At 48.5% G+C, this 14,900-nt stretch overlaps 1 protein-coding gene across 1 annotated transcript in view; it reads left to right on the plus strand.

Moving 5' to 3' along the window:
* lrpprc (leucine-rich pentatricopeptide repeat containing) overlaps positions 1–14,900 on the plus strand; it is a 41,297-nt gene that overhangs the window by 24,121 nt on the left and 2,276 nt on the right. The window contains exons 24-36 of the mRNA XM_052080604.1: positions 1,155–1,279; positions 1,773–1,879; positions 4,405–4,473; positions 4,552–4,642; positions 4,865–5,007; positions 7,086–7,209; positions 7,811–7,937; positions 10,027–10,115; positions 10,195–10,399; positions 11,505–11,632; positions 11,711–11,826; positions 13,167–13,241; positions 13,840–13,924. Coding sequence (XP_051936564.1) covers positions 1,155–1,279; positions 1,773–1,879; positions 4,405–4,473; positions 4,552–4,642; positions 4,865–5,007; positions 7,086–7,209; positions 7,811–7,937; positions 10,027–10,115; positions 10,195–10,399; positions 11,505–11,632; positions 11,711–11,826; positions 13,167–13,241; positions 13,840–13,924 — 1,484 coding nt within the window. The remainder of the gene's footprint in view (positions 1–1,154; positions 1,280–1,772; positions 1,880–4,404; positions 4,474–4,551; positions 4,643–4,864; positions 5,008–7,085; positions 7,210–7,810; positions 7,938–10,026; positions 10,116–10,194; positions 10,400–11,504; positions 11,633–11,710; positions 11,827–13,166; positions 13,242–13,839; positions 13,925–14,900) is intronic.

The following is a 14,900-nucleotide window of genomic DNA, read 5'->3' on the forward strand; positions in this document are numbered from 1 at the left end:
TTTGAAACACTAGCCACATTTTTGATGAGGGAAAACAAGCCTCCGATTCACAAGATTGATTGAACTTGAATGATGTGTCTGGTTTATTTGAATGACGTTATATTTTTTAGACTGAACGATTTAACTGTGTTGCTTTGTTTTACTAATGTGAATTACAGTGCACGTGGGCTCCTCCTGAAATTTCCCCCGAAAGCCGAATATTCCCAAACTTTTCGAGATGAGCGTATTGAGCCGTTACAGCTCCGTCTCGCGAGCGAGCCGCCGCGGATGCCAAAGGTTAACGACTGCCAAATCAAAGTGGAAGTAAAACGGAGCGACAGACTTATTTTCGCTCGCGCAGCCATGACATCCGCCGCCTCAACTGCTGCCTGCTGTCTTCACCGTTCACCTGTCGGTCGATCGCCGCCCTCCGTCGCCGTCTTTTATGTTCCGTCGTCCTCATCGTATGTGAGAAAAAGCCAAGTTTGCTTCACACCTTTGTCTATGAGTCGAGCGCATCAAGAATAGAAGAGAATGGCTTCTGTAAACGGATATGGGACGATACGCTTTACGGTTGTTTGAATGGGTGCAAATAGTTCTTCTGCCGAGGCTGTGACATCACGCGCGAAAGGTGAATATTTTCGCTTTCCTCTGTGATGAGAGCTTTAATGCTGGTTTTGAGATGAAGACGTTTCAATTCAATTTCCATTGCCATCCTGTTAGAAATCAAGTTTTTGAATTCCAACAAATCAAAGGTTGTGCCGGCGGGAGCAGACGTTACAGCGAAGGTTTAAAAAAAAAAAGCGATGGTGGCAATGACAAGAGAAGCAAAAGCTACGTCAAGAGCAGTTGGAGAAAAGCCGGGAAGCTCAAGAGCGGCCCTTTTGTCTACTTTCAAGCCAGTCCGGAGAGACATTAGCCCCCTGCTCAGCGGTGCACCATTGTGTGAGAATGATGTATTGAGGCCAAAAGGCCTCGTCACCTGTAGTTGTGCTGTCACGCATTAAACGGCCCCGTATTGTTGCGGCGGGTCATTGCGCTTGAATGGCGGGGCGCGGGGTTAATGCTCTGTATTTTCTCCCCATACATGCTCAACCGATTGCGCGGCTAACACCCTCGTTCTCTCCCTCTCTCTCTCTTTTCCTTTGTGTGTGTTTTGGATGGCACGCCGACAGTAATGACCTGTCGGGCGCTCTCGACGCAGCGCTGGACTGTCAGAAGCGCTACGGCCACCTGCCACGCATCCACGACATCATCGTCAGCCTGGTGGAAAAGGGAGATACGGAGCTCCTGCAAAAAGGTGTCCAGGCAACATTTTCTAGGAACCTCCCTGACCATCATTCAGGACATTGAAGAACTTTGAACGTGACCTTTGTTCAAGTCGCTCGTTCCATCGTTGGTCTTTCTTTTTCAATTCGAAAGCACCCAGCTGGCAGTAACAAAAACAAAGTGTTCAGTGTCCTGTACAGGGATAATCGGTGTCTAACGTGAATGGGCGGGAGTGGTGGCTGTTGAAAATGAAATCTCCAAACGCTAGTGTGAGCGAGATACTTCAGCCGGGACTTCCAGAAGTCGCTCAATCATTACGCCCCGTACTTTGACATAAATCGACCAGACACCCAACTTGTGTTTATTTGAGCAGCTCAAAATATGCTCCAGAGTTTCTGTCTCTGCGGAATACACTGTCAGCCACAGGACAGCGAGAGTGTGGCAAAAAAAAAAAGAGCAAGAGAGCACCATTGTTTTGTTTTGTTTTTGAAATAACCTTCAGCACTCTTGTCATCCTCCCTCAGCCATGGACGTGGTGAGCCAAGAGCGCGGCGAGATGACCATGCTTTACGACCTGTTCTTCGCCTTCTTGCAGACGGCTCGCTACCGGGAGGCGCGCAAGATCATTGAGGTAGGAAAGTAAAAAATGTCTTTCCTGTTTGAGGGATTGTTTTTTTTTTTGTAGGCCCCATTATGACCTAGATATACATGTTGCATCCACATTTATGCAACCGTGTCCTGTCAGAAAGCTGAGAGATTAGTGTAAAAGAGAGGAAAGGCGGGCCGATGAGAAGCGAGTGACACGCGGATGAACTTGCGTGCTTACAAACTGGGTATCGGCACAGGGAGATTGACGAATAAACAGATCAGGACATGAGACATCGGAGGGAACAAGGCCATTATGTTGTCTCAACAGATTGAAGAATGTCCCCGCTCGTGTGCACTAAAAGAGGGATTTGGGCCTCTTGAGGATTTCCCCAGCCTTTGAAGCGCTATTGACATGCTATTGTGTCTATACAGCCCTTATCCTACTTACAACAGCGTGAGCTCCATGCCAAAGGGGCGAGTGTGTGAGAGAGCCAGAGTGGCAAAGCCTTATTACAGATTGCAGATGAACATACAAACTGTCAAGGATGTTGGTGACAGACATCGCTTTGAACCCTCAGAGATGGCTCCCCCAACCCTCCATATGTCAGGCTCAAGGTTCATCACATTCCCTCAGAGGGTATTGAAATATGCTGCACCGGAAAGAATCAAGTGAATAGGTGGCCGCTCATTGAAGAAGGGAGTACAAGCAGCTTGACAATATATATTAAAACATTCATTCTTTGAGTTGTGCTGGATGTTCTTGTTGGTGTTAAATAAGTCATTGGTAACAAGTGGTCAGGTAACTGAAAATATGAATATACGTATTTGAACGTAGCTCATGAAGTAATCGGCACACAACAATACGCAACTGTCTGCTACCATAACCATTCACAAAAAGGTTTCGAAATCTCTGGTCAAGCAAACGCAGCTCTCGGCTGTCATCTATCATATCTTTAATACTTGAGGCGATAATGGATAGTTGGGTTGCACTCATTAAAACGGAAAAAGCACAAAACGTGCGGCGAAGCACAGATAAGCGGCGACGTCGACGCAGAGCGTGTCAAGTGGCGGTCCCGGTGAGTGGTGGCTCTCTTCGAGCTGTGTTTGGTATAATTGCCAGCTGATTAATCACAGCTAATTAAATGTAATGATAGAGAGAGGTGGCCAATTTTGTGCTAAATGCTCACGGTTAGGTAGCGGATGGTCATTATTGTGGCGTGTGCATGGGTGCGTGCGCGTGGTCGGGGTTAGGGAGCATCGGCAAAGAGCGGCGAGTCATTATGTGTTTTTATGCAAGCTCGTGTGATGCTGCGGGTGCTTAAAATGGTCACTGTGACAAGCGGAAATTAAAACATTACAACAGGAAGCAAAGATGGAGAGCTACTGTGAGGTGTAGGGGAGCCGAGAGTTCTTTCCTTAGACGGAGACGCATTTCGCACAATTTGAACTCAACATGTGGATGCGAACAGAACCAAAAAAAAAAAAGTTGCCTTTTCAAAATTAATTACAGATTAGACCCGAGGGCCTGCGGGATTCCAAACGAGGTTGTGTGCGTGTGCCTGTGTGTGTGCGTGTGTGTGTTTGCACGTGGAGACCGACAAATAAAATAAAAAGGAATTGAAAAGAGCACTTGCACTGGGCTTTGGTCTCTAAGAAGATTAGACGGTCTGAGGGAGAGAGTGAGTGCGACACATTTTAATTTGTCCCTTTGGCTGCTCGGGTAAGCGCATAATGCTTCTGCCTGGGACGGATGGACGGATGGATGGGGCGGGGGGCGCAGAAGGAGGAGAAGGAGCAAGGCAGATTTGCAGGAAGAGGCTGGGATTGAGAGAGATTGGGAGAGGAAGCAGCAGTAAGGGATGAAGCCTGCCAATCTTTTCTGGATGCTGCTCCCATCAAAAAGGGCCAGCAGGAATTGAGCACCGTTGATCCCCTTCCTCCCTCGCTCCCTCATTCAGATTAATTTCCTGTCTTTTTTTTTTTTTTAAACCCCCCCTGCTCTCAGATTACCACTGAGAGAGGAGAGGGCGGTCTCTCAATCCTAGTCTTATTTGGATTTTATTCAGGCCCCAGGGGACCGATGAAATCCTGATCGCTGTTCTGTCGTAATAATCACCTTGTCACTACTCCACATATCAAAGTCAATCTGCGCTACGCCGACACCGAGATCAATCTACGTCAATCCGTCGGACCGTGTCGTCCTGCTCCCAAAACGCAACGCTTTGTTTCAAATATGATTTCACGTCCACATTTGAAAGCTGCCTCAAAAAGCTTGGGGACCACTGATATAAAGCACATCTAAATCCTATTAATAACTCCATGGCATTTCGGGTCATGAGTATTCTATGTTGAAGAAAACAAAATGCAATTATATACTTCTTGAACCTTGCCTGAATGAAACACCTTGAAATTGGACCGTTATTTCATTCCCTTACGTTTGTTTTCTAATCATCTTAAGGAGATTGTTTTTTTGGAGGCGCTCCGTTTGCTAAAAATGGATCACTGCTCTGGTCACCATAAAAGTGCATCACTACAGTTTTTTTAACCCCCCCACCCCTCCGTTCATAGACTCCTGGTTTGAGGGCGAGGCCAGGGCGTCTGCAGTGGTATGCTGAGAAATGCATTACCAACCAACAGGTAACGCAATCACCACCGCACCGGAGCACAGATTCCGTGCAAAATGATGATGAAACTCGAAATGTTTTTGCCCCCGAGATGGAGGTCTTGGAGCAGATGGTGGATATGACCTCCAAGTTATTTGAGTGCGACCGTGATGAGATGTACAGTTACCTCCTCCGTCTCTGCAGTAAGTCCCTCTTTTATTTGTTGTGGTTGGGGACCGAAGCAGAATCGCGTGGCGTGATCACAGCCGATTGTCAACAAATTGCCTCCACGACAGCATAGACAAGGATGAGTCCGTTGATCAGATTCGTGTCTTGATTACCCTCGTGTTAACATGACCCTCTTCCGCCAAGGCCAGCACTCCCCTCTTTCAAATTGAATTCTTTCATTCCTGCCCCTCCACTAGAGGAGACTAACGACTGGAAGAAGGCGGAGGCCGTGTGGACCAAGATCCAGGAGGAGAACGTCATTCCCCGGGAGAGGACGTTGCGCATGCTGGCCGACGTCCTCAAGAATAACGGCCAGGAGGTTCCCTTCGAGGTGCCCCGGGTAAAATCGACACTGCTTCCAGACTTCTGTGTTCTTTGCATGTGTGTCACTGGCAAAGTTTTCGGTTCATCACTGCAATTTTAATATCACCCAGAGACTACCCAAGAAAATATAAAATGCACTCAAAAAAAATCCCAAACTACCTGTTCCTATGGTAGTTTTAGATGTTTCAATCACAAATTAACAGTTTTGGGAAAGCCAAGTTCAATTTCACAGGCAACACCCTAGCACCACATTTGTTGAATCAAGAAATCACGTCAAATTGAATAAATGAAATCTTTGTGTGTGATAAATATGCAAAGAGCACCGAAACGAGGAAGGGTGCAAAGACTGTTTCACGACATGATATGCTGTAGCCTGCGCACGGCGCTAACTGTATTAAGGAAATTATTCAGAAGAATAATAGCCAGAAGGCTCCTGGTGGGGAAGGGAGGCGACGCAGTAGAGAATTCTTGAGATTCCTCGGAGCATTGGAGGAATTGAAAACACGCCTGCGGTCTAATGTGACACATGAACACCAAGTTGAACACACATTGTACTGTAAATGGAAAAAGACAACTACTTTCAGATGGAGTCTCTCACATGGTGCCCCTGCTGCATTTAGTTGTGGTTTTGAACATGTTTTGTGCTCGAGATTTAGCACAAAATATGTGGCCAGGGATTTTGCCGTGAATTACTGTAGTCAGTGACCCGGCTCTCCACCTTTTCTGAGTCAATTCAATTTTGTGGTGACGACTGCAATGGCACGCCATGGAGCGCAGACCCCCCGCCCAAGTGGAAAAACGTCATTGAAAAAGTCTCGACCGGATGACAACTAGCGTAAAGACGGCCAGAAATATCGAACACCACACAAGTAATTGACACAATGGTTGAGAAGTGTCTATGGAATCCTCAAGATGGCAGGAAAGCACGACTGTTTTCTGATCGATGCTCCTCGGCTAACCTCAGGAGTCCATGGCACCAAGATGCCAGAAAATGGCCGCCTTTGGGCTGACCACAAAAACGCAGACTAGGTGAGTTTCCCAGGAGATAACCCGGCGTAGGGCTGCAAACTTTTGTCAATTTGTGAATGGCCAATTGCAACTACACACGCATTCATGAGATGGGGATGGGGGGGTCACTGCCCTGTCTTTTGTCCCCCGATGCAAGTGGACTGTAACATTGAAAAGTGTCCATTGATTTGTTTCAGACCGCAGGCGTATTGCAAGTACTTATCTTACAAAACGTGTCCTCATACCGATGCGCGTCACAATCACTCATTTCAATATCCAACCGTCAAGTTGAATAATTAGCGGCCAGCTAACTGAATCACTGAAAGAGCATGTTGACCTCACCCCCTCTTGTCTGTATCAAGAGAGCCCCTTAAAATGTGAGGGGATGTGCCTAAACCCTCTTAGGAATTGCTCCGCATGCCCCTAACACCCCGTTTCTTTTTTTTTTTTAAACCTCTGTTCATTACATGAAGCGGCGCAAACAGGATTGCAGCGTGGTCAATCAGAGCGGCCGGCTGGCGAAAGGAATTACAGCTGCATGTGTGGGTGCAAATCTGTAATGCCCAACTAATTAAGCCAGCAGCTAAATGCCACCATATGGCTCGCTGGCTTGCTCTTACGTGTGCGGGAAAGCTGTCAAAGACCAAATTAAGACGCTTTAGGACGACAAGCCACGAGAGGGCTGGCTTTTCCATTTGCTGAATGGTTTTCCCCCTCTCTCCACCTTGCACTCCAAGCTTTGACGAAACGGGAAGCGATCGCCGTTGCCCCGAGCGATGAACTAGATGACCCCAAGGGGCACTCCAGTTGACGTCCCCGCTCGCCACTCTACTAACATGAACGCATCTCTTTGCCTATCCCCACCCCCGCCCGGTGTCAGCCCTAATTTGCCCCCAGCCAATACAGCTTAACCCCCTCCCCTCGCTGCTACACGGGTGATCGAGCATCAGGGGACCCTGGCATGGCCGCTCCACATCTCTCTCACACAAACACACATGCAGAATATGTGCAGCAACTTGTGAGAGCCAGGGCAGTGTTTTGATGGAGACATCAGTCTGAGTTTGATCTCGTGTGTGTCTTTTACAGACTTGGTACGAAGAAGCTGCCAACACGCAGCAGGTCAAACCAGAAACACCCCGCAGAGGTGCGGGAAATGACCCCCAGTATCAAATCCGACTTCTGGCCCTCTGCAAGAAGGGAAAAGCCGACGGTAAGATGCCGGAGGTCGAGATCCTCCAGTTGCTGACCAATTTGTTGAATTTGGCCAAATGTTAGTAGCAGAATGCTGGGTCAGCAAAAATGGCTCTCTGCAAAAGGTCTTGATAGGTCCAGGCACCATTGTTGCTCAGATAGGTGGGGAAGTAGATGCACGACAGCCATGCAATTCCCAAAAGGACATTTGAATTCAGAGGAAATCTGCTGGAAGGATTTCACAACTTGGAACCGACTCGTTTCAACCAAACATGGCAGAAATGTCCATTGCAGTAGTTGAATTCAAAAAGGGAACCTTTCATCAAGATTGATTAAAAGCATGTGAAAAATGCCTTTCAGATGGCAAATTCCTGCATCATTTCCACACGAAAACCACTTTAAGTAGTTTGTTATTGACTATTCAATCAACAAAATGATGCCAAATCGTGAAATATTTTAGGCCGTGGTGACTGACTGAAATTTCCCATGCTATTCGGCTAAGTTTTCCTCAACTCGTCTATGTTCTCCTCTGCGAACTCCCTCCAAACTGAAATCGTCCGAGTTGGCTCCAACTTCACCGGTGCAGCCCATGATAAGTCTGCTCTTGCGCTCGCTTCCAGAGGCCTACAGGATGCTGAGGGAAGCGGACAAACGGGGCGTGGCTTTGGGCGCCGCCTCGTACGACCACGTGATCCGCTCCCTGCTGGCCGGAGGAGCTTTGGAGGACGCCGTGGCGCTCAAGGATGCGTAAGTCGCCTCACCGTCACATGTGCCAAAAGCGTCGGCGGGCAATTCGATGCGTCTGCCAGTCAGTCGGAAACTGCCCACTGAGCGTTTCCACTGATGGGAAATGTTGCGCTTTCCTCTTGTTGTCGTTGCCCTGATGTTTGTTCCAAAGCTACCATAGGAACAGCTAGTTTGGGAAGTTTTATTTTTTGGTGCGTTGGAGCTTGTAGAGCGATATAGGGAATCAGAGTCGAGTGCTGCCAATCTGCCTTTTTGTTCTTTGTCCTTCAGAGGAAAACAAGCGAGCACTTACTGTGCAATGCTATCACTAATTTGTACAGGAACAGAAAAAAAAAATACATCTCCGTCTGTGTTTTTATCAGCCTACATGATTCTGCCTCCCGTGTTATGAGAAATAATCGCCACGCTTTAAGACCTGCGCAATACGAGCGATAACCCATCTCTGCTCTTGTTTGAACTAGTTTACGGCCCCCCCTGCGCTGCGTGAAAGCGCGCTTGTGTTTTTTCACATTTTATCTGCGCTCGCGCCCAGGAGTGAAATGAGCCGAGAGGCCAGTCGGTGCTGGGGAAGATGATAATGGCGAGAAAGAAGGAGATAAAAAAAAAAAAAAAAAGCTAAGTGGCGGGTGGGGGGGAGAAAAGGCGAGGACGTCTAGATTTAATCACGCAGGAGGTTAATGAAGACGCTATAGGCATTAATTCTTTGTGCGTTTGTTTCGAGGTAATCTGGACAGAATTGAGTAGCGAATGGGGTGGGTTGGGGGGGGCGTTTGTGGCCAGATTAAGGGATTGAGGGTGTGGTGATGATGCATTCATTGGCTGAAGTGCAAATATGCCTGGAAGGAGAAGCTCTCAGGGAAAGTGTGCGTGCGCCAGAGAGCCTCTTGAGCTTCTCTCCCACCTGATAAGCGTAATGCAGACCCCACCGCAGCGACCCCGTTCCCGCTGTGACCCTGTCGCAAGCGGCTCCCGCGCCCCACCCCCGGTGTCGCCGTGGTGATAAGGACCGCCTCGCCGGATGCTCAATTGAGCGTGCGGATTAATCTGCTTGTGGGGCTCTAAAAAGAAGTCAAAAGAAGGAAGAGTCTGATTGAGGCTTCGGTGGCAAAGAAATCAGGACAACATGCCTATGGGATGAGAGCAGATGATGGAGGTGGGGGGGGCATTGATCAGATGCAGAATCACACTCCGACCACATGCGGTCCACGTGCACCGTGGCGCACGCGGAGCAAGACGTCTCCGGCATCCATCAAGCCGTTCACGTCTTCGCTGTATTATTGCCGGGGTGACGTAAGAGGCTCAGACATGGCATCCTTCGTGGAACTTGCATTGTCTCTACTTGGTCCACAGGATCTCCCCCCCACACCCCAAATGCGATGCCTCCTTATTAACCGTCTCGCCTCGGCTTAGGGGGGAAAAAAAATAGATTTGCTTTCATTGCTGACAAATCCCTGTCCCTCGGTCATGTTGAAAGCTAACAGGCCTCTCGCTTGAGCTCACCAGGGTACGCTTTGGAGCGATAAAGCTCCATCTGGAGGGTACTTGCCACTATCTTGGACGACGACGTTATTTCTTCCCTGTCCCACGTGTACATGATGATTTTTCTTTTCCATTGGCCCGTGTAACAATGTGTTTAGGACCAACCCGTTATTTACTGTAGCATTGCAGAGACTAAAAGCAAAGGATTAATTTCCCCCCCTGCCCGAGCCTCGAGGATCCACTTTTTTTTCCTTTTTTTCATCAATGTACTTGATGAAATTATTATATATCGTTAGATTTAGCGATTTTGGTCACTATAATTGTGACGGTACATTTTCGTACCGTTTTATTACAAGTCCGCCTGTATAACCCCAAAGTTGTGGCAAAACCACATTTTATTCCGGTGAAGTTGGGATGTTGTGTTCAAGGTCACTAAAAACAGTCGACAATGATTTGCAAATCATGATCAACCGATACTTAAGTGAATAGACGACAAAGACCGGAGATAGTTGATGTCCAAACTGATCAACTTTATTGTGCTTTATTGGTGGGTGGCTTGCTTTTGAGTCTTTGGAAATGGTCACATACAGCAACCTATCAACTATTTCAGTGCCCAGTCTCGATTTCCAAGCTTCCAGCTGAGTGACATTGCCACCAATTTGCTGGTGGTCACACAGAGCAAGCGAGGCCAGACCGAAGGTAAAGACCATGCACATGCGCACACACACACAAAGTCTTGCCAAACACGACACGGGATCTGGTTTTCCCGTCCCCTCAGATGCCGTGGAGACATTCAAGTCGATGCTGCGTCAGGACCACGTGCCCTCGCAGCTCGCCGTCACCAGGCTGGTGCAGGCCCTCGGCAGCCAAGGCGACGTGGCGGGAATTACCGAAGTGCAGTCGCTCATGGAGGGTCTCGGCACCAGTCTCAACCTGTCCACCATGTTGTTCACCAACAACAAGGCCCTGGCTCACATCAAACGGTAAGTCCTTACTGGGTTCTTTTGAATATCACGACTACTCGGCGGGATTCCGAATTGAGAGACTCGAGATCCAGGCCCGGGCCAGAAATAGGATCCCTTTCCTTAATTTTGACAGACTTTTCAGGGAACCCCTGGCATAGTCACGGTGGTGGGGAAAATCTCCCCGCTAAGAATATTGCTCATCAATTAGCCGGTCGTCGCGCAGGCTGTCGCAGGCGTCGTCGGTCTGTTGAAAAACTTGAAAAACAAACTTTGTTTCTGCCAATGAGTTTGTAAAGAACAAGGCACAAGTTGGTTGACACAAAGAGCAACAGTTTTAACACATGAGCGCGCTGACAAGACCTGTTAGGACACGCTCGTAGCATAAAAGCTTAGCAAGCAGGCAGGGCGTCCGGAGCAAATGGGAGACACGGGCATGGTCGGATGATTCCCGGCTTCTTTTTAATGTCTTGAAAACAGCCGCCCTCCACCGTCGTCGCGTCGCCTCTCAAACGAGAGCGGCCGAAATATAAGAAGGCGTTGCGCATCGAGCTTTCATGGCGCCACTCGCCGCATTAGCGCGACGGGCGTCCCCGCGCCAACCCGAGAGCGCGAGAAACGGCAAGACGGCCTCACGCCCGGTTGGCCATCGTTGCTCGGCCCTGTCGGCTTGAACCTTGACCTCCGGGAGCGGCGCCCTGAGCCGCTCTGACACGTGGCGTCCCCGCTCTGCCGGAGTCAAGCTGACTGGTTAAGAGCCCGGGTGGGGAAGCGAGCGGGGCCGGAAAGCGGAGAGAACCGCATTTACTGCCCCCCACCCCCTTCCCCCGCTGAATTATTCAGACGGTCCCGGTTGCAACAATCAGGGTGGATATGTTCACCCACCTCTGGACACTTGCGCATCGGCGCGTGCGCATGCCGCCGCAGTTAAATATTCATCGCATAGGCAAGCGTGGAACAGTTAAGTGTAGTCGCCGAGGCCGGGTTGCCAGATTGAGTTGGCTGATATTTGTCCGGCTTTCACTTTGCGTGCGCCAAACATTTCACCGAGCGAACAAAGCGGAGGAAAGTTTACACGGTCAAGAAAAAAGGCTGACTGTCTCTCTGACCCGACTTTTGTCCTCAGGGGCGATTTGGAGTCAGCGGTCGAGATGCTCGAGGAAGTTTACACCGGTGCGGACGGCAAAAGCCCCAGTATGGCCTTCGTGTTCCGGAGGATTTTGGAGGAAAAGGACGACGAAGCCTTCGACAGGTGTAAGCCAAGACGCGCGCGGTGACATTTTGTGATTGGGCAAAAACGCCGTTGACCAAAAGGTTCCCGTTGCCTTGCAGTGAGCGCCATGGCTGAGCGGCTCGCCAACCACTTTGCCTGTTACAGGCCGGCTTCCGATCTCTTCCTAAACCTTCTGGATTTGGACAAAGTAGAGGAAGCCAAGTTGATGCTGGCCGTAAGTCTTTGTGAACGCGCATGCCTGCCGGCCTTTGAAATGTCCTAGTGCGTACCGGCCGTCAATGAACCGTCAATAATCCTGGGGCTCAATTGCTCTACTGTCCGGGAGCTCGCTCTTTCTCTCTGGAGATCCACAAGGAGCTGTCCTGTGTCTCCTGTCACTGTTTGGACCCCTTGGGCGTGTCTAATCTGTTCGCCCTGGAGCCCCTCAAGACACAATCTGGAATATGGCGGTCTTTGTTGACGCCAGTCTCGAGACTGAAGTCTGTTCCTTAGTTTCTTTCACTTCTTGACTCTTTCCAGGGCTGTGTTATTCTTTGCATCCCAGATCACTTTCGACACTCGATTTCTCATGTTCCTTGTTGCATCTCGATCCTTCTGCCGATCATCTGCTACGCCGGCGACTCCCTCGCCGGCCTTCCTTGACACTCCCCAGTTTAAGGCCTTTGTGCTTTCTCTGTGTAAAGCCAATAAGAATCATTCACCGCAGAAACAAAATGGCAAGTGGTGATGATTTCTTTTTCCCAACTCCTTCATGCTTCTGGCCAGTCGTCAAACCCTTGTGATGGCCGGATGCGTTCGCCACCACGGGTTTTGACTAATTTATCCGACCTTTTTCAATTGCGTCCCGCATCCCACGGAGTCTGGCGCTCTGCGGTCGACTGACTCGGGCTTCTACTTCACTTATTTACACGCAGTGCCTGAGTTAAAGCTCGACGGCTTTGCGGCGAGCTCTGGGAAATGAAAATGTAGACGCTAGATGAGACGGTGAGAGAATGGCCAAGAAAGAGGCGATAGGCGGGCGGTAAATGGGAGAGGCTTGCTGCCGCTTCACGGCCATTACTTCTCGCTGGCTGGCTGGGTGATCACCCCTCTCAGTCGTTTGCTTGCATGTGTCACTTAAGTGCACACTAATGAAAACGCATGTTGCCGCTGCACGTCATCACTATTTCAGCAGGAATAGAGCAGCTTTTTAAAAAAAATTTTAGTTTAAGTCAACAACGCAGTTTTTTGCGACTAAATTATCATTATCATCATGATCACAATTTTCACCTCCTCAGTATAGTCATGCAATAGAACTTGTAAAATGAAATCAATCTCACCATGTCTGCAGCCCCCCCATTTTTCTGACATTTGGGGCGATTATCCTTTTCAGTAATTAAACAGCCATGTCTGGCATGATGGTCTTGAATGAATGAATGAGATGCATTCCTCCCTCATCACTATTTAACAAACTATGGATTACATGACAGCATGAAACACTGTAATGCCGTTCGTCCCCATTTAAAATGCCACATTTGTCTCCCCTGAAGCCATATTTTCTGTCTCTTCTTGCAGAGGGTCAACGCCTTGGCTGAGCAGAAGGAAGCGCTGGTGTCCTACGTGGCACGAGCGTCTCAGCGGCCAGGACAGGTCCAGTCACGTTTTTGGGTTTTGGTTGTTGCTGGGTTTTTTTTTTTTTTTAAAGCAGCTTTTACCCCTAGTGTTGTCTTGCGGGTCAAAATGTTTAGCTGAAGAAAAAAAAATATAGATATACCTTCAACTGTCTTTTTCCATCTCGAAATGTTCTGACTTTTCCAAAATGGACCCATTGGCATTTTTTGTTTTTGTTTGTTTCCTTATGGGCGGTCCAGCAAAAATCCTTTCAAAATCGTATTACTTTAGTGTCATAAAAGACTGACTCATCCATTTGTAAATATTGAAACATTTTGCTCTTAATGAAATTTAGCACGTGTGGCTCATCCCACCTCAAGTCAAGTCAAGCTTTATTGTCAAATATGCTCGTTGTGCAACATACGGCAACAGATGAAATGACTTTCCTCTCAACCGCGGTGCAAACACGCAGTGCATTGAAACACACACACAGCTAAAAATAAGGGCAGCAAAACTGAACTGCATAAAAAAAGCATAGACGTCAATCTCAACAAATAAAAACAATAAATAACAATGTATTACTAAATTAATAAAAAAGCACCTGATGTGACAATTGTTCTTGTGTGCGATTTGGTAGGTGGGCAAAATCAAGACCTTGCAGAGCCTGATCCCGGACTTTGCCGAGAAGGAAGTGCTCTACCCTTACTTGATGAAGTGCCACGGTAAGAGCCGCGCCACGACACCGGCCGGGCCCGCGTGCTCAGCCTACCGTAGTTGGTGTGGCTGAATTAACAATGCATACAGGTTTTGGCCATCATTTGTACACCGTTTCTTTTCTAGGGTGATGTACGGTGCGTTTCAATTGTCCATAAAATCGTGATAAGTACACTTGTCTAGAACATTACAGTACTGTATACCCATTCAAGGAGACAAAAAAAGGGAATGTAGATCAATTTATCACAAGAACTTTATTGACCTTGTTTTTTAGTCTAACACAAAAGATTTGACGTGCATGAATTTTTGCCCCCAATTAAAAAATAGACACATGAGAACGCCACTGCCACCTACTGTCGTGGATGTCCAATTAGACTTTATTCTAGTGTTGGGGGGGCCCCCACTGCAGGGGGCCGGCCCTACCCGCCCCTCGCCGCAATGGGAGAAGGACTGATTTAAGTTCTTAAAATTGGTCAGGATAAACACTTGATTTGCATTTCTTGGTCCCCCACCCCTGCGAATGGTGAGCGCTCATTTCAACGTATGCGCGTGCGGGGGCACGGTGTCAGAAAACATGCTGGCCTTTTTGAAGAAGACATGCCCGCTAATGAGTTAGCTGTCCTGCCTAGCCTAGCGTGCTAATCGCGACACGACCTGCCACTCAGCACTTCTCTTGTCTTCCGCCGGCCTTTGAACTATAATCCCGAACACCCCCCAAGCCGCCCCGTTATCACGGCAAAGACGAGCGCACATGACTATTTCATTCGCATTAGCCGGCTGCTCAAACGCGAGGTGCTCCGAGGGGACTTGCTTTGGCGCACTTGGGCTCGCTTTCTCTCTTGCTTAATCGACGTAACCTGGTTATTTTCCCTTTTGGTAGGAAAGAAGTGGCGGAACACAAGCGCAGCGCATTATTGGATGCGGCGCTAAATTTTACGCTGCGTGACAAAAGGAGCCGTTTGCGCATCCGAGTGATTTTTTAAT

The sequence above is a fragment of the Hippocampus zosterae genome, chromosome 11 (genome assembly GCF_025434085.1).
Source record: "Hippocampus zosterae strain Florida chromosome 11, ASM2543408v3, whole genome shotgun sequence".
Taxonomy (NCBI): domain Eukaryota; kingdom Metazoa; phylum Chordata; class Actinopteri; order Syngnathiformes; family Syngnathidae; genus Hippocampus; species Hippocampus zosterae.